Raw genomic sequence first — 25,088 nt, forward strand, 5'->3', positions numbered from 1 at the left:
CAGGAAGGAAACTGAAAAAGAATAGTTAAGTTTCCCTTATACTATACCTGTTTTTAAATTATTATTATCTGTAAGTAGTTGTGCAAAGTGGTTTCAATTCAATATGTCAGTTTCTGAATATCATGCATCTTGATCAATGTCATTCTATCATCTTTTCTCCTCTGTCCCTACCCTACACATCTCCTCAAGTTACCTGGTTCCATTTTTACATATTTAATACCTTCTTTTTGAGATGGAGTGATAAGAATGGGAGATTTAAAGGTCTTTTTAAGTCAGTCTTCTTGGAAATGGTTAAAAAAAAAAAACTTCGAATTCCTCATGAGTGGGTAAAGACAAAATGAAAGGTGTGTCTGGCAGAGGGAAATTCTGAATATTAACTGATTTAGAGTTAGATTTCTATTAATTCACCTCCCTAGAATCATTGTCAAAGGATTAGAGGTTGCTAGAGGACATGGTCACTTGGATTTCACCTAGCTCAGACACACTATATTCATTTTTGTTAGCCCAATGAGCTCCTTTCCCATAGCTAGCACGCTGTTTCCCCCTTCCACGGCTTGGCATGCTCCCTTCCTAGGCAACACTAGACTCATGTAGTAAAGGCAGTAAATAATCAGCCCCCAACACTCCCCTTACCTTGAAATGGCACTCCTCTGGGAAAGCTACCACCATATATGGCAGCAAGAGCCCCTTAGAGTGACCTTCCGGTCTGGGAAGCTGCAGGACTCTTTATCTACTATTTGGATAGCAGCCATAAATCCTAGTCTGCAATGATGAAGCCCCTGATCCTCATGTCTACAGAAGGGTCTCCGCATCTTAGTCCCTTCTAGCCTCTTCTAACCTCACTAGGTTGTATAGGCCACCTCAGACAATAGCCAGTGCTTCTTCTCACTCCTCACTTGTGAGAAGGGGTTTTGCTGGTTTCTTTGCTGGCAATAAACCTTCCTTTGTTCTCTGTACCTGGATATCTGCATGATTTTTCTGGCAAAGACTAATAATCTAACAAATTTGCTAAGCTAATATCATTTGTTCAAAGAAGTTAGACCATTGGGACCTTTCCTTGGATTTGCCATACTCTAGTCAATACATCTATGTATAAATGCATGTAGACCTGTGTATATTTGCATATATATATATATATATCTATATTTATAAATGAGATCTAACATCTATGAGAGTAAACATGCTGTTTTTTTGTCTCTCTTTGGTTGCACTTCTCTTAACATAATTGTTTCCAGGTCTCCAATTTCTTTTTTTTTTTCAAGAGGTTTCATTGTTTTATTTTCATAAATGTATGTAAAACACTTTCACCAAATTTTTCCTCCTACATTAGCTCCTCCCTTTCGTTCTATCTCCTCATATTTTTGTCAACACTTGATACCAAATTGTCTTTCTTTTTTCTATTGTGAAAATACCGTTCAACCACTTTGGAAAGTAGTATGGAGGTTCCTCAAAAGACTTCACATAGAGCTCCCCTATGACCCAGCAATCTCACTTTTAGGCATTTACCCAAAGGATCACAAACAAGACCGTACTAAAGCTACCAGCACAATTATGTTTATTGCAGCATTATTTACTTAAGATATGGAACCAACCCAGATGCCCCTCAGCAGATGAATGGTTCAAGAAAATGTGGTATATATACACAATGTAATTCCATGCTTCATCAGAAAGAATGACATTGCCCCCTTTGTTAGGAAATGGAAAGGCTTGGAAAAAATTATATTAAGTGAAGTAAGCCAGGCCCAAAGAAACATAGGTCCCATGGTTTCCCTTATTTGCAATAACTAGTATATGTCTGAGACAAGTAGAAACGGTCAGACAAGTTGATGTTAGGTGAAATGAACCCCAAGATAAGTGTTCAAATATTTTTTCTTTCTTGTGATTGTTTCTAACAGGTCCCCTATTTTTGTGTAAATAACATGTAATATTATTTTTCCTGATGGATGAGTAAAATTCCTATCTGTCTGTCTGTCTGTCTGTCTGTCTGTCTGTCTGTCTGTCTATCTATCTATCTATCTATCTATCTATCTATATCTAACTGTGCTACATATACGATACTATAAGTAATATAAATATAAATATATATCACATTTTCTTCATTCATCCATGGAAGGGCAGCTCAGCTATTTCCATACCTTGGTTATGATGAACAGTGCATCAGTAAACATACTTGTTCAGATGCCTTTACTTTATTCTGACTTGTAATCTGCTGAATAAATGTCCAAGAATGGTATCACTGGATCATAGGGTACTTTAGGTGTCAGAGGGGCTGAGGTCAAGGGGAGGAGGGGAGACAAATAAAGAAAGGGTAGGAGAATGCAGTCATAATATTCAATGTACAAATGTGAAAATGGAACTAGGAAAACTGAAGGGCTAGGTGGGGCTGGGAGAGACTAGGGTGAATAATGAAAGGAGTGACACTGATCAAGATTCATTGTACTCAAAAACTGACAGGCTGAATTGAAACCTTTTGTAGAACTAATTAAAGGTAATAAAATAAAATTGTAAAGGCTAAAGATAAGAACTGACATTCTGAGTCTAATTCTTATTCTCTGAGTGGGGAGAAGGAAATGTTTCTATTCTCCATTTCTCCCTACTTTATGTTGATATACCAAAGTAAATTCTTTCTAAAGCGTTCATTTTGTGAGAGTTTTCTTCATGTATCAATTTCAAAGACTGGTGAATTTGGAACACTAATTCATTATCTGGTGACAAAAATCTATTAATCAATGAGGTAAACATCATTGAAACTTGGACAAACCCAAAGTCCCAATATGCCATTGCCCCCAGATACCAAATAAAGAGACATGGTGAACGGCAGTGAAAGGAGATTTTTTTTTACATGGCAGCCATGGGAGGGGGCAGTACTTTAATATGCTTTCAGCCATCTTCTGAGGTATAGACATTGGAATCAGGTTAGACAGAATGAGAAAGGTATGCACAGATAAAAACAGTCCCTGGCTACAGGTTTGGCTTGTTTGATCATTATCTGGCTTGTTTGATCATTATCTCAGTCTCTGTCCCTAAATGTGGAGAATTATTACCACTTTATTAATGGGCCAGAAGAGAAACAAAGTGGTCTCCTGAGTTTTGTTCTCCTGTTTTCCCTAAAACGGGAAGGCATTGCTAGTTTGAGGATCAGTTTGCCTTCTCCACACGATGCTTCTCAGTGAATTCTCTCTTTCCTGGAGTCCAAAGTGATTGCAAGGTTGTGTAACAGAGGATAGCTCAGATAAAGATAGAGTTTTTAGTTAATTCACAGGACCCATCAAAAGTTTCTTCTTACATCATTTCATGAAGTGGGGCTTTTATTAACAAGTAATAAATGTATAAAGTTAGGTTTTAATAAAAAAACTACTTTAGCAGAATGTAGTTAACTAATAGAGATTGTAAAATGTCTAATGATAATTTAAACTACCTATTTTCCTTTGGCATTATAGTTGCACAATATAATCAGGGGAAATATTTTCAGTTGAACTCAAGACAAGAGATGTCCAGTATGGAGAAAGGGATGGACTCCTAGTCTACTGGCTCCTAGATGCCCTTATCAGAGATTACCCGACCCTGCCTCTCCTTCAGAGTCCATCCCTGGCTCTCCAGCCTGTGTGTGGCTCAGGGTGGCAACTCTTAACTCCATCTCTCCCAGTGATGTGAGAAAGTGAAATCATCAGACCATGGCTTGGGTCAAGGGTAATCACTAAGGATATTGCTCACACGTGAGCAAGACCATGGATCCTGGCAAAGACCAGATATTTTTAAGCAGGTCCTGATCAAGAGAAAATTTTCCTTTATTTTATTTCATTTTATTTTGTGCCAGGTATTGAACTTTGGTCATTGAGCATTCAGAACTCTAGACTTTAATGGGAAACCTCTATGGTGATGTGTGTGTATACATATATATGTATATATGTATACATATGGTGATGTGTGTGTATATGTATACACACATATATGTATATATATATATATGTATGCATGTAATTGATACTTGGATTATCTGTCGAGACAGTCTTTTGAAGGTGAGTTTAACCTTTCTTTTTCATTTTGTATTTTAAGACAGGGTCTCAGTACGTAGTCCAAGATGACATAAAACTTGGTATGTAGCCAATCTGGCCTCAAATTCCAGATCTTAACATATTAGCCTCCAAAGGCTGGGCTTATAAGTATTTATTGCTACACCTAGATGAGTTTTTCCTATCTTGTGTTATGTAGATTGTAGATACAAAACAAGAGCTCCTTTAGCTGTTGCTTTTTGGAGTTCTAAACTATGTGAGTCCACTTAACAACTCTGTCTTCAGGCTCCCTTCAGTTTGATTAAGTTTCATGTGGCCCAATTATACAGTCAATAATCTTATTATTATTATCACTTATAGCAAAATAAATAGTTTATTTAACAAAGAAAATGTAAAGGGTGTAGTGGGATTAGGAACCCTGTCATTGTCCTTTAACTTATAATTTTATTAATATTTGAAGAAGACATTTCATCCTAACAGGTCAAGCACAATTTCTTCCAATCACGGCGTTGTAAGAAGTATTCACTTACAAAATGTTTTCTACTTGAATTAAAACAACCTCTTGCCAGGTGCCGGTGGCTCACACCTGTAATCCTAGCTGCTGAGGAGGCTGAGACCTGAGGATCGTGGTTCAAAGCCAGCCCAAGCAGGAAGGTCTAATTAACCACCAGAAAACTGGAAGTGGTAGAGTGCTAGCCTTGAGCTGAAGAACTGAGGGACAGCGCCCAGGACCCAGAGTTCAAGGCCCATGACTGATAAAAAAAAAACCCAAAAACCAAAAAACCAAACCAAACAAAAACCTCTTTGAGGTACATGTAGAATTGACCTCACAATGACCCATTTTCTGGGAGGTTCTAATGCCCTTCCTCATTCAAAAGTTAGTGTGAGAAGACAAGCTTACCCTGTAGATATTTTTTCTAAAAATCTTTCCCTGTTATTCCTCTTTTTCATCTGAAGTTAAGCTTCAATAGTTAGAGATGGTTACCTAGGACATTGCTTTCTTGGGAAAGGCTGCCTGGAGAAGTCATGTCAGGAGCTTCAGGTACATGGAACTGGCTCCTCTAGTTGTGGTTCAGGGCTGAGAGTGGGAGACTTTTTTGAATATTTTCTCATTTGCTATAGGGTAGGAGAATGCAGGCTGGTATCTAAGAAATGCCTGTGGCCAGAGCCCTACAGTGTCAAAGAATTGAAGAGAGGAGACACCAAAGACAGATGTCAGCTCAAAAGCCAAAAGAAGGGGGCCTGGGTGGGTCTGGAAGGAGGAGGGTATACACCAGAGCACCTTTGATTGACTTTGGCTATTTAACATGCTTATGAAGTATGGAGGCATGTTTATCCTTCCCCAGGTTTCCGGATGAAATAGAATTAATGGCTAAGGTCCTATCTGGAGTATCTAGGTGTTCATGGTGTTGCTTCTACATGGCGCTTTGTATGTGATTTAAGAGGTATTTCTGAAAAGATGATAAAGAAATGAGGAGCTAGGCAGTTCAAGTCGTGTCAGAGGATGCAAATGTGGGAGTTTGGTGCCTCCTATAGCTCTATCACCTTCCCAGGCTGAGCTTCTGTAGAAACAGGTCAAGCATGAGGACAGCAAAGCCATGTTGGACAGTACAAAAGAACCACAAATGCAGTTTTGCTGTGGACATCCAGGTAGATAGGGTGGTCTGAGGGTGGGGACAGAGACAGTGCTCTGGGTGTCAGACACTAGCAGCAGTCTTGGCACCAAAGAAGAGAAGCTGGAAAGGAGGCCTAAGAGTGGAGGCATGGAGTGGAAAGATTTCCTTCTGTGTCAGTAGAAAGTGTTTCTGCCAACTCAGGCCTCCAGGTGAGGAACACAGAAATTTGGTGAGCATATTGCCATGATCCAAGTACCATTTGGGAAGAAGTTAGAAGCATATGAAGCCTTAGCAGCCCAAGATAAGGACTACATTAAACTTGATTTGCTTTCTGGATGGTTTGGAACCCAGAGCTCCCAGAATCCTCAGCTTCACCTGGTATGGTCACCAGGCAAGACTAGAGAGTTAAAACATGTAGAATCAGGTAGACAACAGAAAATAAAACACAGTATCATAATAGTGTAGGAGAAGATTGAAGTTAAACTGGCATTTATCTGCCCAGTATGCAGATTGGTTTTTTTTTCTAAAAGAAAAATGAAGCAATTACAAAAATTCTTATTTTATTCACTACTTCAGGGAGCATTGCACAAAATGACAACAGTCTCACCATTTAATCATTTTCTTACATTAACTTTGAGAAATAGTAGTTTTCATTATGGAGTGATAAAATGAGCTTCATCTCATTTTTTAGATTTAGAAATCATTATCATCCGAAGTTAATGTAAAAATAATTTGAGGGCTTGAATGTGTTCTCACCATGATATAAAATATCAAGAAATAGTGAATAAATTACTTGATCTATTACAGATCATAAAGTCAAGCTTTCTCTGATGCCTAGGCATGGATCTGTATTTGTTCAAACATTATAAAAGCATTACAAAAGATAACTCTTAAAGGTATAGCACAGTTTCTAATTAGTTATCACGGACTATGAACATATTGTTGTTCTAAAACTCTTTGAGCCCTTTGCCCATATTCTTATTGTAGTTAGATAATTGTGTTGTTTACAGTTTTGTGGGAATTCTCATGTGAGATACAGATTTCCTTCTCAGCTTTTAACTTTGGGAATACAAGGTGCAGTATTTCCTGTTGAGTGGCATTTCAGCTTGCTCACAAGACAGCTAGTCAGTATGGAAAGGTTGGAAGGGTAACTTTGCCAACGTAGATCATAAGACTAACTCTGATGGTGGTGGCTGTACATAAGCACCATCTTATCACAAGAGAAAACATTTGAAGTTTAATCACAGAAGAAAGTTCAGAATACATCAGAATCTATGAAAGTCATTGTTAAAAAAATCATTTTTAGGGGCTGGGAAGGTGGCTCAGTGGTAGAGCGCTAGCCTTGCATGCCTGAGGCCCTGGGTTCGATTCCTCAGCACCACATAAGCAAAAAGAAAAAAGCCGGAAGTGGGGCTGTGGCTCAAGTGGTAGAGCGCTAGCCTTGAGCTAAAGAGCTAAGGAACAGCGCCCAGGCCCAGAGTTCAGGCCCCACGACCGGACCCCCCCAAAAAATCATTTTTATTAAAAATAATTTTATCTGGGCACTGATGGCTCATACTTGTAATCCTAGCTAGTCAGGAGGCTGAGATCTTGACATCATGGTTTAAAGCCAGCCCAGGAAGAAAAATTCATGACACTCTTATCTCCAGTTAACCAGTAAAAAACTAGAAATGGAAGTATCACTTAAATGGTAGTGAAAAAGCCTTGAGTTTACACTCAAGACTGAACAAGAGCTCAAATTTCAGTTTAAGCCTCAGTAAAACACATTATTTCAGATGTTTCAGACATTTAAATGTGAAGTCCAAAGGTACAAATTTATAGAGGAAAATGTCTTTACAACCCTAACCCTAAGAAGGTAAAGTTAAAAGCATTTGATGTACAAATTTTAAATGATTAAATTGACCACCCTTTAGGTCAGTATAAAGTATTAAGAAAATGGGCTGAGTATGAAGGCCAAAGCCTGTTATCCTAGCTACTTAATAGGCAGAGGTTTGGGGATAGTGGTTTGTGGGCATTACCACCACTGTTCTCCATCCTCCCCACCCCCCAGAAAAGTTTATAGAACTCCCTATCAACCAAGGATTGGGTGCAGTGGCACATGCCTGCCACTCAATTCACATGGGGATGTACAAATAGGAGAATCTCCTGAACATGGTTAGGCCAAGCATAAAGTGAGACTATCTGGAAAATAACCAACCAGAAGAGGGACTTGCAGGGTGGGTTATATAGTAGAGCACTTCCCTAGAATGCACAAGGTCTGCAGTTCAAACCACACTACTACCATTTTTTTAAATAAGAAAGTAAAAAGGCAACGGATAGAACTGAAGAAAATATTCACAGGAGAGGAAGGATATATAGCTAGAAAGGAAAAAGCTCTGTTGATTCTGACAAATAATGCAATAAAATATGCACAGAAAACAGCTCACAAAATAAGGTGGCCAAAAAGCACATAAAACGTACTGGATAACACTAGATATCTGAAGAAGTGCTTGAGCTGATGAAAACCATCTATGTCTTTATTGGACTAGAGCTTATAATGGGGAACAAATTTCCTTTTTTTTTTATTTATTGTATTTTATTTGTGAACATATTGTACAGAGGGGTTACAATTACATGGGCAGGATAATGCGTACATTTCTTACCAAGCATTGCAGCCTCCTCCTTTGTTTATCCTTCACATCCCTTCCCAGCCTCCCCCTCCCTCCCCAGTCCCAATCCTTCTCTCTCCCCCCCCCCCCCCCCCCCCCCCGCACCAACATTGTAAAGCTCGTTTTCGACATGACAACTTGTACTTCTCATTGTTGCAACAGGTCCACCTGTATCCTTAAACAACTTGTTTTTCCCCATCTCCTCCACAAGTTATACTGACATCAAATATAGTGAAAGCGGGGGTTACACTGTGGGGGAGGGACATACAAAGCAACAAAGAAATAATCTTATAAATGCTTTAGAAACACATGCATGAAAGAAAAAAACATTAAAATACATATCTAAGGGTTCATTTTCCTAACATCACATTATCTGACCTTTTCCGCTTGACTCATACATATACTAGATATTGCAAATAAGGGAAACCATGGGGCCTATGTTTCTTTGGGCCTGGCTTACTTTGCTTAATATAATTTTTTCCAAGTCTTTCCATTTCCTAACAAATGGGGCAATGTCATTCTTTCTGATGGAGGCATAGAATTCCACATTTTCTTGATCCATTCATCTACTGAGGGGCATCTGGGTTGGTTCCAGATCTTAGCTATGGTAAATAATGCTGCAATAAACATAGTTGTGCTGGTAGCTTTAGTGTGGTCTTGTTTGTAAACATTTGGGTAAATGCCCAAAAGTGGGATTGCTGGATCATAGGGGAGTTCTATGTGAAGTCTTTTGAGGAACCTCCATACTGCTTTCCAAAGTGGTTGAACAAGTTTACATTCCCACCAACAATGAAGTAAGGGGAACAAATTTTCTATCAGAAGTCAACCATTGTATGTATACTGTACATTTCATGGAATATTTTCTTTACTTCAGTAAAGTAGTGAAAAAATGTTATTTCTACTCTCTTCAACCACTACTATAATTCCAAATAACTATTATAATTTTAGAAACATAATTGTTATATCCTTAAGGCCAGATTTAATTGGAGTGGAAGGTCTTCAGAATATCCTCTAGGGAAAAAAATGGAAGAAAACTAATATTCTGTAAGTATCTTTGCACACTGGATGGAACTTTTGTATGTTGTGTAATATCTGTAATAATCCAAAGAACTTTCTTTCACTATCTTACAATCTGATAAACTTTCTTTTATGATCTTACATAGCTGACCCCAACTCAGGAAGATCAAAGAATCTGACAAAGGCTATGCACCTGATACATGGGATTTAAATTCAGACCACTTGCTTCAGGAACTCTCCTGTTCACTTCATCATGTCCTTCTTCTGAGAATATGTCCTGAGCAAAAGTAGTTTATCACAAAGAAAATCTTATGTGCATCCCTACTCTCTCATAGAATACCTTCTTTTTATTTTCTGCCACACTGGAGGAAAAATGTGGGTGAACCCAACTTTCTCCACGTGCAGATTTGATTTGGAGACAAATTGATGGGTTTGTGGGAAGATTGAGACAAGGAATTTAAAGCTTATTGTCACCACTCGAGAGCCACATGTTTATGTGGGTCTGTGTACCAAATTCTATTCTCTTCATTGTCCTCCTGAATTTTTCAGACAGGCTCCCTCTGTCCAATGTAGGCTTTGAAGGTGGGTGCTATCTAAGCCTGACTTGAGCCATCACTCCATTGCTTCTCAGCTCCAGGTGTCATTTGGAAACCTTAGCTTAAGGTATTTGAAACTATGTTTATGCTCAGTGTATGCTCCCGTGTGTGTGCTTGTGTGCTTCTGTGTTTTAGGAAATGATATTTTTGTCCTCTCTTGTGACTAACACTTGTTTCTTGGATAGTTCATTGCTGGTTTTGAAAGATGTTGATTAAGCAGGTTTTATATTGCTTCTCTGCATTCATGCCCTTGCTGCTGCATTACTGAACACATTCACTGGGTTTCACCTGGATCTATTGTCAACACTGGTCATGGAAACTTCCTTACTGATGGCAATGGTTTCTGCTTTGAAGCAATCACTTCCTCCTCCTCCTTCCTTCTTTTTCCACTTCTCTTCCTTTTCCTTCTTATTTTTGTCAACTTACTTCAACCAGATACTCTACTTTTGAAACTTTTCCTCTTTTGCAATTTCTCTGCAAACTCTGTTTATTGTGCTTACTCTGGCTCTTCTGCCTGATTTCTACCAGGTTGGTATGCCATGGTTTCAGTCTGCTACCTTCTTTGCTTATTGTTGCTCCACAACAACAGGTACTCTCACCCCAATGTAATTGGCAATGTCCAGAATTTTTCATCCCCAATTCTAGCTGTGATCTCTGTACCAATTATAGGAGCCCGTTTTCATCGTCACATGCGGGTCTCCATGAATGCTTCATATTTGAGTGTTCAAATGAGCACTCCAAGTCACCATCCTCTGACATTAAGACCCCAGACAAAATTTTCTGTCATCTTTTGCTCCATTCTAGTTGCTCACATGGAGAAAACAAATAGTCAAAGGAATTGATCTTGTGTATTTTTATAAATCATTTAGTTCCCCTTAGGGATACTGTGTCAATTCTTCCTTCAAAGCACAGCATTTGATCTCTACACTACCTCCCTTTCCTAATGTCCTGGTTACAGAGACTTAAAATATCCTCCAAATTCATCTAGTTACTTCCAATTTTGACATTTTTCAATGCTTATTCCACAGAACAGCTGGAAATACTTTTTAAGCATGAAAATCAGATTGTCATGTTTTCATTGAAAACTCAAACATAGTTTCATACTATTTTAGTAAATAAAATCTGCTGAAATCCAATCCAAGTCCTTAACTAGCTCTATGCAATGAGAGCTAGTTCTTACTGTTCACTTACTGTTCATTTCTTGTCAGCCTCTCTTGCTCTCCCTCTCACTGGCTCAGTTCACAGCCTTCCCTTGTTTCCAGGCTTTACCTTCCCTCCAAGATTCCCACTTGCTGTTCTTGTTTGGAGATTTCCTCATACTGATAGCCTAGGTGAGTTGGTTCCTTTAATCTGGCTGAGCAGCTTCAGAGCCATCCTTATCACTGTGTCTACATAAGATGCCTCCCCACATGCTTTTCCCTTAGTTCATTTTATACACAGCATGTGTCCTTACCTGGAATTTTATTACTAATTTGTTAGATTGCTTGAATCTATGAGATTATGAACTTTGTCTTGTTAACTTTATAACAATTTCTGGAGTATAGTATATACTAAAGTACCTTTACATGCTGGACAGATCGACAAATTCCTACTGTCTTTTCTGTAAGCCTACACACGTTTTATGGCTATTAAGGGTTTACAAAGAGAGTTTCAATTTTTCATTAATACTTACAGAATAATATCCTTATAAAAAACTGATGATCTATGAGTGATAATTTCAAATGTTTGTGTGATGTCATTCAGTCACTGCCTGTTAATTCTGTTGTTCAAACTGGAATATGACATTCACATGACCTTTAGAATGCTAAAGGTTGATGTCCTCAGGGTTCTTGGAAATAAAAATAGGAGTAAGAGTTTCTGAGAAGTATCACCGGTCCTATAAATAGCTGTCACATTGGCCACATGTGTAACATTTGTTTACCTCTTAGTCTGTCATTTAATGATGCAGGGATATCTGATTTCTAAATCAGGAAATCTGTTTCAGAACATTATTTCAGAACTTGATAACTAATATTTGTAAACTTGGTATTTCAATTTAACCTCTCAACTTTTTAAAAAAATATGCCATTTATGTGAGTTATTGAGCTGAGAGTACCGTTCTCTAAGATGACAGGTTAAATTTGAGAAATGAAGGATTCTAAGCAGGAATGGGTAATATAGGTTTTGGAGGAAAATATATGAATTTCTTCAGGAGATTATCAACATATGCATTACTGTAATATACAAGCAGTCTTTATTGTGACTCTTGAAAGGATTACAAAGCACTTCATTTTATGATCTCAGTTGTTGATGAAATACTCATAGACTATTATGAGTCAGAATGAAGTCTTTTAATTTCTGAACAAGGAGATTTCATAAATATTCACTGAAAAAAACCATAAACACTTTATCCCTTGTATGGAAATTTTAATTAAGCAAGAGTTAAAACATTTCAGTGTACTCTCATTAGTTTGAAGGAGTGCATTCTGTTACCCTCACTCAAAACGTATTAGAGATTATAATTTATATAATGTCACTAGCTTGCAATCATGGTATACATGAATCGCATCAGGCACGACGGAAAGGGTATGCTTCTTTGATTAGCAGTTCTCAGTTAAACCTCAGATCAAATATGTCTCACGGATAACTTCAAAGACATTTCACACAAGGACTAATTCACCAAGAAGGGGAAGCTGTGCTTTAATGATCAAGGGAAGTTAGTCTTAATGAAGTACCCTGTAGAAATCTCCTCTACTCTTCAAACACATTTTTGTATTCCCATGACCTAGTTCCAAAAGACATCTCTCCTGGGAGGTTGCAAAAAGATGATGAAGATAGTTCATGATCCTTCACAGATATCGAATGTACTATTAGTGATTAAGTTAAGAGTAAAAGGAGAACACTGATTGGGTTACATTGGCTACAAGCAGCATAATATGTAATGTTTCTCACATTCATGCAATAAAGTTTCCTATATGTAACATTGAAGGTTATACAAATTGATAACTATGTTTTCACATGAATAAATAAAAGCATGGAGAATATATACATATAGTCAAATATGTAATAAATATCAACTATATTCCTTCCTTTCTAACCCCAATGCATTTAGATAAACCATAGGCCTGAATGGATTGGCTTTGAGATTTCATTAGTCTTAATAAATATGTTAAAATTATATACGGTAAGCTAGGTACTACTGGCTCATGTCTGTAATCCTAAGATACTCAGGAGACTGATATCTGAGGACTGAAGTTCAAACCAGTCCAGACAGGAAATTCCATGAGATCATTAACTCCAATTAACCATCCAAAAGCCAAAAGTGGAGCTGTGGTTCAAGTGGTAGAGCACTACTAGTCTTAAGCAGTATATATGTGTATATATATATATATATATATATATATATGTATATATATATATACATACACACACATACATGCATTTATACATATAATGTATATCTGTATATATAATTTGTCTTGATTTATATGAATAACTCAAAATAAATTTATTGGGGAAACTCACGTCTATCTTACCATCTTGAAATTTAGATACCTTTCCTTCTCAGTTCTGTGAATCAGATCTTACTAAAATTACTATTTACAGCTAAATGTTATATTTTGCACATATACTACAATGAGTAATTCTGTGGTTTATTATTTGAGCTATGTGGTCAGACATCCTTCTGCTTTTTGAGGATCCTGTTGGGATAATGTGGGCATGAAGGGAGCAATAGACTCTCAAGAGAAGGTCTCTGCATGGCTGGTTATTTTGAAGATGGAGTCTTACTGACTTTTCTATTTGAGCTGGCTTTGGAAAAAGCATAAAACTATAGCTAAAACTATAGTTGTGAGTCATTGGTATTTAGTAGGAAATGTGTTTTAATTACAAGTTAAATGCATTCAGAATGTTAATCTGACAAGAATTGAAGCAGCCTAAGCTCAATATTTTATGGTTACCACATTTCTTACAAAGGAATATCGTAAAAGCTACTTCTACTGGATTTTTTTTTCTGAAGTTTTATCAGCAGAGGAGGGGCCAAATAAGAATGACAACTCCTTTCTGTTTTCTTTAATTCTACTTTTGCCTGCTTTCCTCCTCCCCTCCCTCCCTCCCTCCCTCCCTTCCTTCCTTCCTTCCTTCCTCCCTCCCTCTCTTTTTCCTTCATTTTCCTTAATTCTTTTTTCCCCCCGGTCTTGTTATATAGCCAGGCTGGCCTCAGATTTGTGCTGCTATGTCCCACATCTCTAGGATAACACTTGTATTTCTCCACACACAGTTGAGTTTCTTTATTTACTGTTTAACTTCAGAACTCTCTTTGTTTTAAGAAATTTGTTTGACCAGCCTCATGCTGACCTCTTTTTCTACAATTTTTTCTAAGCGTTCTGGATGTTACTTCCAGATTCCTCTACTTCCACATTCCCTTTTGAGTCTTCTTAGAAATGATTCCTAGTAACTGGACTGAAGATCTCTGATGGTAAATATTTCTCTTCTTGTGAGTGTTTGGAATGTTGTACTTCAGAATCATAGTGGATGGTAAGTAGTGTTACTGACTGAACAAATACTGCAGTGGCATCTAAAGCTAAAGCCATTTCCTCTAAATTTAGGAACTAGACAGGATGTCCACTTTCTCCACTCCTCTTCAACTTAGTATTAGAATGCCTAGTTCTAGCAATAAGACAAGATGCAAACATAAAGGGGATCCAAATAGGGAAAGGTGAAGTAAAACTCTCCCTCACTGCAGATGACATGATTTTCTATTTAAAAAACCCCATGGATTCCACTTCCAAGTTACTTGAGCTGATGTCCAAAATGTTGGCAAAGTTTCAGGGAATAAAATTAACTCTCAAAAATCAATGGCTTTTCTGAAGAGAGTGTGACTGAAATCAGGAAAGCAACTCCGTTGCCCTCTAGGGTACCATTTGCAATGTGTCAGAAGAGAAAATGTACACAACAGCTCCAATTCCCATATTGTTTATCAGACTGTCACCAGAGTTGGACAGTTAGTTAGTCCCCTTGTTACTATCAAATAGTTAAGTCTAAGAAACTCAGTCAAAATGTGATTTTGATAACTTTTAGATATTGAAAAATAACCCCCAATATAACAAGTCAACAATCAGGAAGAAATTTTGTCAGTAGGGCATGGATATCTGAGCCTTCTTATTTTATTTTATTTTTTGGTAGGTCTACAGTTGGAAATCAGGGCCTCATGCTTGCCAGACAGGGTCTCTACCATTTCTTTATGTCTTACTTTATATTTCAGCTAGGATCTTATGATTTTTTCCCGGTCTGGCCTTAGGCCACAATCTTCCTTTCCTTCTGAGTAACTGAGATTTCAGGTATTGTGCTGCCACACCAAGCCCTTCTTTTGGTTTTAGTTTTGAGATAAAGTCTTACTACATATTCCAGGCAGGCTTAGAACTCAGGTTCATCCTGCTTCTGTCTCGTGTGTTTAGGAATTATGAGTGTACACTACCATACCTTGTTCTATATTTTAGTTATTAATTAATAATGGAATTCTTGTTTTCATGCACTGAGGACAGTGTTGGTTTTATTGCAGTTTTAGAACACAAATGACATATATGTATGTGTATGTGTGAGTGTGTGTATATATATTTGGTCTATATACATGGTTAGTGTTGAACATTGTTAAGTCAGAATGAATATAGTCTCTCTCTCTCTCTCTCTCTCTCTCTTTCCAGTAGTTCACAATGTAATGTGTAAATAAGTAAATGACTCAGTGTGAGTTATTTACTGTGAGTAACAAATATTGAAAGATACAAAAACTAGTGTCAGGCAAGAGTAATATTGAAAATAATAGCGCTTCTAGCTTAGAGAGGTAAGGGATGACATTAGACAGGAGTGAAACAGATAGAGAAGAAGCAGAACAACTATATCTAACCCTCCACCATGAGCCTGAAAGTGACAACCCCAAATTTATGAAGAAGTCTAATGCTAGGAAAGTTGGCTAACAGTGACTAATTTTGAAAAGGAGTTCATAAATGGATAAAGAAAATGTGATAAATAACACATATAGAAACACAATAGAATATATCTATATATATCATACTATTTAGCAATAAAGAAGAGTCATTTACAAGGCAATGTATAGATCTAGAGAGTATGTTATTGAAAGATGTAAACTATATATGTGGAAGCTAGACCAAAATATAATCATATATAATATGTGTTTATGTATGAAATGTCATGGTAAATAATAACATGCACATTAGCAAAAATGAATATTACAAAGGTGAAACATGTCCTGTCTTAGTGTGGGTACTTGTGTGAGAGAGGAGTGAATGTAGAGAGTAAATGAAGATAAATATGGTCAAAATAATTTAGGTACATGTATGAAAATAGAATGATAAAGTTCATTGATCTTGGTTTGGATGGGAGGAAGGGGAGGAAGGAGAAGGCTGTAGGGGTAAGCCTGATCAGCGTAGCTTGTATGCTTGCGGCATGTCAAAAGGAAACTCTTGTTCAACTATTTGATGTTAAACAAAGAAAACAAAGGTAATTAGAAGTTACTGTACAAATAGAACAGGTAGTTGAAAGTAAAGGGATACAAAGATACAAACTTGATTGCACAGAAAAAAACTGCTTTTACAATGTTAATAAGAGACAAACAGCACAAAAGAAAAATATTGGCACTAATAAAAGAAGGTAAAAGCAAAAGGCCACTCAAAATAAATCCTTAGTCTTTATATGAACTTATCCTATCTTATATAAGAAAGTATCTTTTTTTTTAACTTGAGTACCCAAATCTACTTCTGGCCAATTTTCAGGATAATATATATATATATATATATATATATATAATATATATATATATATAATGTTATATATATTATTAAGTATAATTCTCATGCTTGTATCCTTCTTACTTATCCTTCTTATGTGACTGTGGCTTTTTACCCTTTGACCAATACCTCTCAATTTTTACTATCTCCTTATCTAGATTTTGATCTCTAAATCAACTGAGTAAATAAAATGGAAAAAATCCACATAAGAAACTGGGTGGGAAGGTGGCTCAGTGGTAGAGCACTTGGCTTGCATGCATGAGGCCCTGGGTTCAATTTCCCAGCACCACATAAGCAAAAAGAAAATAAAAGCCGGAAGTGGTACTGTGGCTCAAGTGGTAGAGCGCTAGCCTTGAGCTGAAGAGCTGAGGGTCAGCGCCCAGGCCCAGAGTTCAGGCCCCACGACCGACCGGACCCCCGCACCCCCCCAAAGAAACATTAGTTTGATTTTTTTTATTAATAAGTAATACTAATGCGATTTCACAATTTTTCCAAGATTATCTATAATGCTCTCATTCCTGCTGCAATGTCTAGCTCACCGTCTGTTTGCCCATAAAGTTCTACTTGATACATTCATTTCCCAGAAATCCTTGGACACTCCTCAGGGCCCGTCTTGGTTCTGCTGTGCTTACGTGGCTTCCTCGCACCGTTATGTCTATGGGTTTGTTCAATCTACCCAGCTGGGCCTCAGATAATTTGTGTCATACCCAGTGGTGCCAGGATGGTGCTCTGGTAATTTTTTTTTTGTATCCAAGACACCTGGGTTTCTTCCTGAACCCAGTACTTAGTGTTAAGTTGTGACCCTAAAAGGGATAAAACCAAGTCCAAGCCAAGTCCCCCTAGCCAAAGCCAAATTCTGTTGCTGGACTTGGCAACTGAGATATTGGAAGTTCTTCTACACCGCTAGAGGACAGAAAGCAGAGGGCAGTCACGCTTCCTTTCCCTGGCTGCATGCCACCCTAGCTCAAATCATCCAGCACTTGGGCTCCACCCAGCCTGGTGTCTAATATAAGGCCTGCTCAGGTCACACTAGCAGCCCTTGGACGGGCTCTCCTCACTGTGTGCCGATACAGCTTCTTCCAGATTACTAAATAAGTAGTTCTTCAAAATGTGCATTTTCTGAAGAAACTTCAAGCAATCTATATTTTTAAGAGATCATATCTGTGAGTAACGGCAACACATTTTTTCCTAACCTTTGGGTTTGTTCAGATAGAATGTATTTTTTTTTTTTCTGGAGCAGGTACTTTTATTTTCTGTCCCTTTTCTCTTTTTTACTTAACTAGAACATATGATTAAAAACCATTATTTTTCACTTCCTTCTTCTTCTTCTTAAAAAAAAAGAAGTAATATACGGTCTTCCATAGCTTTCTCAACATCTTCCAAATGTATTGTTTATATTTGAGTATGTAGTTTTTTTTCCAGCTGAATGTGTTAGTTGATTGCATTTTTGTTTATGATTTCAGATTTAACTGCAATTTCATGTAAGTTTTTAAGTTTCTTGTATTAGTTGATAAATTATGTTGCTTTGCACAAACCTGTTTTCACAGTGTAGAAGGTGAAGGAAAATCTGCACTACTAACCTGGAGGTTTCTCATGTGGTCAGAGATCTGCAGATTGCTGCTCACAGTCTCTTTGACACTAACTCACAAGCAAACCCATGGCATCAGTTCCTTCTATTGGTTGTCTTCTGGCCAAAAACCAGTATTATCGAAGTAAGTTGTATCATTATTAAAGAATATGGGTTGAAGGTAATGGATAATGTTGGTGGAGTATTGCTGACCAGTGTATCACGTCTAGCCTTACCAAAGCACTGTCCACTCTTGGGAGAGTGGGGAGAATGCTCTGACCACCAATATTATCCAGGATAATCTCTTTATTAGGCCATAGTGTGCCCATGAAATCATAACAAAAGCAAGCTTGTGGTTCATAGACTTTAGTTCACATACTTGGCATTCTATAACACACATTAAAATTTTGTATAAATAAATATTCCATTTTTTTTAGGACAGACTGGATAGTATGATTCTTGGTCAAGTTCTATCTGGCCTGTGTTTTTAAAATTATTTTTTCTGTCTTATTTTAACTATATATCTCTTACCTTAAAAGCTGAAGAGAAAATTGTAGATGTTTTTAAACAAGGATATTGAGAAATTTCATAAATTGAAACAAGCACTCCAAACAAATTGAACCTTACTGAAGTGTCTATATCAATAAAACTGTAGAAAAATCATACTTTAACTATTTATAGCATTAATTAGCAACATCTGTGGATTTATTTTGTTTTTGTAAAGAGGTTAATCTATGCTCATTAACTTACTATTCTATCAAGAAAAAATATTTTTGTTGATGTAAGTTCTTGTTGGCTTGGAACTTGCTATGTAGCCCAAGCTGCCCTCAAACTTTTGTCTAACTGTTTTAGTCTCCTGAGTTCTGGAAATTCAGGCATTTGTAACCTTAATGACTATATTGCAGTCTTTAAAAATATTTAGTTATTTAAAAGTCTAGAATGCAAATAAAATATCCTCCTAAATTAATTTCTTAATTTAATAAACTTGATAATTATTGTAAGTTTTTAAATATATAGAGAGAGATCTTAGATAGATAGATATGTATATATGTAATATTTCTAAGGTATTGCAATAGTATTCACTAATTTTTTCTTTTCCTCTACATCCCTCCCTCCTTCTCTCTCTCCTTTTCTCTCTTTCTTTCTCTCTTTCTGTCTCTTTTCCCTCTCTCCCTCCCTCCCTTCCCTCCCTCCCTCCCTCCTTCCCTCTGTTTTTCTCTTTCTTTCTTTCTTTCTTTTTCTTTCTATCCTTCTTAGTTTTTTGCTGGTCCTAGGGCTTGAACTTTGGGCTTGGATGCTGTCCCTGAGCTGCTTTTTGCTCAAGGCAAGCAATTTACCATTTGAGCCATAAATGCCACTTTCGGCTTTTTCTGTGATTAATTGGAAATAAGAGTCTCACAGACTTTCCTGCCATGGCTGGCTTTGAACCATGATCTTCAGATCTCCTTATGAATAGCTAAGATTACAGGCATGAACCATCAGTGCCTGGTAATATGCATTAATTTTTACCTCTTAAGTTTTTGAGTTTTTTTTCAGTTGTTTCTATTTATTAGTTTTATTGGCTGATGTTGGTTATAGTAAGAATTCCATTGTTACAGCTCCATGCCTGTTTACACTGTCTTCCAATCAATTTCACCCTCAATATTTTTTTAATTTGACATCATTTTGAATTTTGTATCTCTGTTTAGATAGAGATAGATATAGATATACATAGACAGATCAATAAATAGATAGAAGAAATAGAAGCTTTTTCAATGATAGATTTGATTATTTTTGATTCATGAACTAGGAGTAAATAATTTCAAACCATCCTACTCAAGATTTAGTATATAACTAATATGTGGTGCTTGTTTGTTTTCTATTCATCTCTTTATTTTTGTTTCTCACAGAATCCAGTATTTCTTCAGTCAGTTCATTATCTAACTCTGAATCTATTAACTTCATAGAAGATGACAAATCTCTGCAAGGTACTTACTTTATTTCTTATCAGTGTCATCTTTATTATTTCTCTTTGTTTTTAATATCTCAAATTTGTTTGAAGGAATTCACTATGAATTTTATTTGATAGGGCTACCTGAAGTGACAGAACCTACCTGGTGGTTAAAATCCTTTTTCAATTCTGAGCCTGTGCTTTCAAGTGTAAGAAGCAAGGATATGTTTGCTAGCGGGTGAGTTTGGGCCTCTTAAATGAAGGCATTTCTTACTTTTCCAAGCACACTGCTTATGATAATTGTTATACAACATTCATGGTAATTTGTGCTTCTGTCATTTGGGGTAAGAAGCATACCTGAGGGATGGAGATGGTCATAAGCAAGTGTTCCTCACTGGGGATTTTGGAGATCTTGCTATCAGGAAGGTCTGAGCACATGCCCTAATTCAGTCACTGAAGAGCATTTAAGTCATATGGCAGGGCTGGGAAGGTGGCTCAGTGGTAAAGTACTTGCTTTGCATGAATGAGGCCCTGGGTTCGATTCTTCAGCACCACATAAGCAGAAAAAGCCAGAAGTGGCGCTGTGGCTCAAGTGGTAGAGCGCTAGCCTTGGGCCAAAGAGCTGAGGGACAGTGCCCAGGCCCAGAGTTCAGGCCCCACGACCAACCAAAAAAAAAAAAAAAAGAAGTCATATGGCAGCTTTTATCATTGTTTGGAATTGTGGACTGGCAATCAGAGGCAAAGCTCTAAATTTGTGTTTCTAACACCTTCAAGAAAATACTATCCATGATCCAGGTATAATCCTAGATAGCTTTTTTTTGTCTTCCTACCAGGTTTGACTAGCCTCTGTATGGTGTCAATTACTTGATAGCTTGAATTTCTATGTTTATTTCTACCTTCTTATGTTTTAACTCTAATGCACAGAGTAGAGAAATTTAAAATTTAAATCTTTTTCTTATTTTTAAATAGTTGTACAAAGGAGTTGCCATTTAACCAAGCAGGTTATGAATACAATATAACTTGATCAGTGTCAGCTCTTTCAACATTCTTACCAATCCCTTCATTACCCACCTTTTCCCTCACTCTTCTTAACTTTGTAGGATAGACATTGAATTCTTTATTGCATTCTCTCCCTCTTGTCCTCTTCATTAATTCACCTCTTTTCCCTCGACCCCATCCCATCCCACCCCTTTGGAGTACTTACTTCCTGGTGTTATATTTTGCTGAACTTTGACTTTTCTAAGGAATTCAATTTATTTAAGTTCTCCTTTAAATCTATCATATTTCAGTTAATACATATATATATATATATATACTTGCATACTATCTAATATATTTTCTTATACGTTTATAAGCTAAATCAAGCTTCCACATAATAAGGGAAAACTTACACTCTTTGTCTCTGTGGTCCTGACTTCACTTAATATAATTTTTTTGAGGGCTTTCCATTTCTTTACAAATGGTACAATATCATTCTTTGTAATGGATGAGTGAACTTATTCTAATTTTTTAAATTCAATTTTAAATAGTTGCACAATTGATTTCAGTTCAACAAACTAAATTATGGGTACAATGCATCTTGATCAATGTCATATCTTTCATTGTCCTCCCACGTCTGTATTCATATATTTAAGTGCTGTTTTGTGTGGTAGAAACACTAATAACTTCCTATCAAATGCAATGAAAAGAATGTAAAATGATGCAGTTTATAGCTTCTGAGGTTAAAACATTTTTTCCTGAATTTTTAAAGTAAGTAAACTTCAGATACAAATAATACTTTAATAGTTGAAAAAATCTACATAAAGGCTAATTTTTGAAGTATGTTTTACATCTTACCAAGTTCACTGATTTAAATTATCGAGGGTGTTTATTTTCTCCACCTTATTTTCACTAGACTGAGACAACTAAGCTTTCGAAAGACAGATAGGCTTTTTAAAGCTATATACTTTCCATTGCCATCCAGTGAGCATTGTGTATTAGCTGACTTCTCTCTAACGCTCATAGTTCATTCTGACAATCAAGATCTACTGCTGAAGTGCTCCAGATTTGAAGTGCTCCAGATCTGAATCCTAACCTAGGATACCTCCCATCCAGAAGAAGCTTCTCCATTGTCAGAAGACAATCTTTTCAAGGTTTCATTTATAAGATGAGATCACAATTCCACCAATATAGTAAAACTGCCAGCTTTGTCCTCAATACTAAGATCACTGGAGGTGACATCAACTACTTGGAGAATACTTGAAAAATGTGTTATTAGTGATTTGTACTTCTTAATATAATGATTATACAGATATTGTGATTTAAAGAAAGTAGCTTTTTCACTATGCATGTTATTATTACCTAGAAGTTTTAGGTAAATTATGTTTGTGTCTGTTCATTTTATAATGCCTTAAAAATCAAGTATCCATGTTTTTAAAGTTACAAATATCAAACATAATCCTTAAGTAAATCTGTTGTTAAATAAGATTGGATAGTTTAAAAGTTATCATTTCAAATATTTAACAACATGGAAAATTATAATGATACAATGTTAAGATAGAAACCAGTATAAAATAAAACTACAAGTAGATACAAATACATTGGAAGAAACCTTACTATACTAGAGTGGTAGCACTGGCTATTTCTAGAGATGGGATTATCAGTAATTTTAATGTTTTTCTTTGTATGTTTTTCTGTATTTAAAAAATTTTTAATATGACAATTTTTGTGTATTAATAGACAATAATAAATGTTAATATAAAAAGAAACACTGCAAACTGAATGTTTATATTTCTTATATTAAATAGAATATACCCTACTTTCCTCAGTATTGGATATATAGTTATTGACTTCTATTGAAAAGTTTATGTAAAATGTGGGACTTAGCTGTTAGAGATGTTGAATTAACTTAGAGTTAGGAGTCTCTACAGTCACCTGGCTAATGTATGAAACATCAGATAGGACATCGTGATTGTCAAAAGGACCAGCTTGTTACTGAACTATACAATCAGAACAGTGTATCAAGACTGACCATTTGTACTGACAGACACTCTTTTAAATGGGAAGTGCATTTCTCAAATTCTGTGTTCCTCTATCCTATGGCTGTCAGTGAAGGAATGCAAATACTACTGAAGTCCATATCATTATTTATGTTATGGCTTTCCCAGTGAGTGCTTATATACGTGCTTTTTCTTTTCAGTGTTTTTTGAAAATTTGAACAAAACAGAGATCCTGCAGGTAGTCTTGGAGAGGCAACACTAAACTTTTGGTCAAAGAACAGCATGATTTGGGAAGTATTTGAGGCAAGTCAGAAAAGCAAATAGAGATTAGGACAGAGACTCCCATACTGCAGAGGTTCAGATATGAGCACTGACCAGCATAGTCAAGAAAGAAACTGAGTATGGCTAAGCAGAGTGAGCCAGAGAGAAGAAGGAGATGAGCTTGAGGGAGAGGAGGCCAGAGGAGTTTGGGGCTTTCCCTAAGTCACAAAGTCAATATGATCTCCTTAACACTTGTGAATGACATTTCACTTAGCTATAATGGCAAGTCATGGAATCGTTCCACATCTTCATTTCCCACCTTGTAAAACAGAGATAGGACTATTTGCCTAGTAGGCTTGTTATGGGGATAGAGATTTTGCCTGAAGTATCTCCCACAGTGACTGGCACACACTATTTGATGGTTTCACATCCTCATTCCTAAGCTGCCATCTAGGGCATTGCTCTGGTGTACTTTGTATAAATCCTTAAAAGGCTAGGATTCGTGGTTTTGACTCTAAATTGATCTCAATCAAATCCTAATACTGTTACACTATTCCTCCTCTAAAATGAGAAAGGCAGAAACCAACTTGGGGCTTAGGCTAGTGGGGATTCACTCCTAGAGCTGCAGAGTGGTGGATTCCCCCAGTTACGTGGGAATGGAGTAAACTCTACACCAGAAACCCAGCTCTGCCACAAATGAAAAGAGGAAAACAAACTTGGTGGGTTACCTGTAGTCTCTGTCACAGGAACATGCTAAATCTCTACACAATTCCACATTGTTTGTTGCCAGATTGATTTGGGGAGGTATATTTTAAAGTTGGGCACATAAAATGATAGAAATGTATGCTCTCACAGCTCTGAATGCTGGAAGTCTAAAGTCAAGGGGTGGTGGGGACATGTTCCTTTCAGAGAAGACTCTTCTTTTCCTCTTCCTAGCAATGTTTGGCATTTGGTTGCATCATTCCATCTCTTTCTTCATCTGTGCATTGAATTCTTCTGCGTGTCTCTGTGTGTCACTGAAAGTTTTTATTTTAACAGCTCCATGACCTCTACACAGATTTTAGTTCAATACATCTAGGAGGGAGTTTGGGAATCTGCAAGTTAATAAACACCACAGATGATTCTTATAAATTCTGGCAGTTAAAAACCATAGCCATAGGGGGAAAAATCTGCCTGAAGTCAAGAATAGTAGTGTACTTGCTTGATGTACATGCTTGGTGGCTAAAGCAGGAAGAATACAAGTTGGAGGCCAGCTTAGGATATAAGCCCCATCCTTACAATTGAAGGGGGATGTCATTCTTTAAGTCTAAAGCTCATTTTTGTACAGCCAAGATAGTCTGAAATGCTTATTTATCCTTTCCTATCCACATGCCAGGTATAGCCACTCACCCCAACGTGCTAAATAGAAAGTTGAGTAGTGGTGAGTGTCAGAGAAAGCTTTATTAATTCAGAGCAAAAGACAGTCTGCCACACATCAGAGAAAGAAGTAAGCTTTTTATAGGGCTGCGAGAGTGATCCAAGTTTCAGTAGGTTTTTCCCACTTATCATTGAATTGGATTTTTCTTTTTTTCCCTCCTCTTCCATTTTTCTTTTCTATATTTAGCTGTAACTGAGTTTATACTCAGGGCCTCACTTAAGCCATGTCCCCAGCCTTAAGTTGGCATTCTTTTCTTTTCTTTT

General features: G+C 36.9%; 1 protein-coding gene across 2 annotated transcripts; it reads left to right on the plus strand.

The window, feature by feature from the left end:
- The first annotated feature begins 17,721 nt into the window (after positions 1-17,721).
- Positions 17,722-22,884, plus strand: Ppdpfl (pancreatic progenitor cell differentiation and proliferation factor like). 2 transcript variants are annotated; one of them, XM_042686170.1, is made up of 5 exons: positions 17,722-17,835; positions 18,220-18,384; positions 20,129-20,206; positions 20,308-20,407; positions 22,174-22,884. In XM_042686170.1, exons 2-5 carry the CDS (start codon positions 18,330-18,332, stop codon positions 22,181-22,183), a joined length of 243 nt encoding a protein of 80 aa, XP_042542104.1. In that variant the 5' UTR covers positions 17,722-17,835; positions 18,220-18,329; the 3' UTR covers positions 22,184-22,884. The 2 variants fall into 2 exon arrangements, with proteins under 2 accessions (XP_042542104.1, XP_042542105.1); XM_042686171.1 differs by having other exon boundaries at positions 18,225-18,384.
- The last annotated feature ends 2,204 nt before the right edge of the window (positions 22,885-25,088 follow it).

Source organism: Dipodomys spectabilis, unplaced genomic scaffold, assembly GCF_019054845.1.
Source record: "Dipodomys spectabilis isolate Male_0828 unplaced genomic scaffold, ASM1905484v1 ptg000096l, whole genome shotgun sequence".
Taxonomy (NCBI): domain Eukaryota; kingdom Metazoa; phylum Chordata; class Mammalia; order Rodentia; family Heteromyidae; genus Dipodomys; species Dipodomys spectabilis.

What these genes read in the sequence shown, in the direction of transcription:
- Ppdpfl (XM_042686170.1), top strand. Translation starts at nt 18,330, where the DNA reads ATGGCATCAGTTCCTTCTATTGGTTGTCTTCTGGCCAAAAACCAGTAT. An exon ending in CAAAAACCAGTATTATCGAA is followed by an intron (nt 18,385 to 20,128) that starts GTAAGTTGTATC and finishes TGTTTCTCACAG; the next exon opens with AATCCAGTATTTCTTCAGTC. An exon ending in AGATGACAAATCTCTGCAAG is followed by an intron (nt 20,207 to 20,307) that starts GTACTTACTTTA and finishes TTTATTTGATAG; the next exon opens with GGCTACCTGAAGTGACAGAA.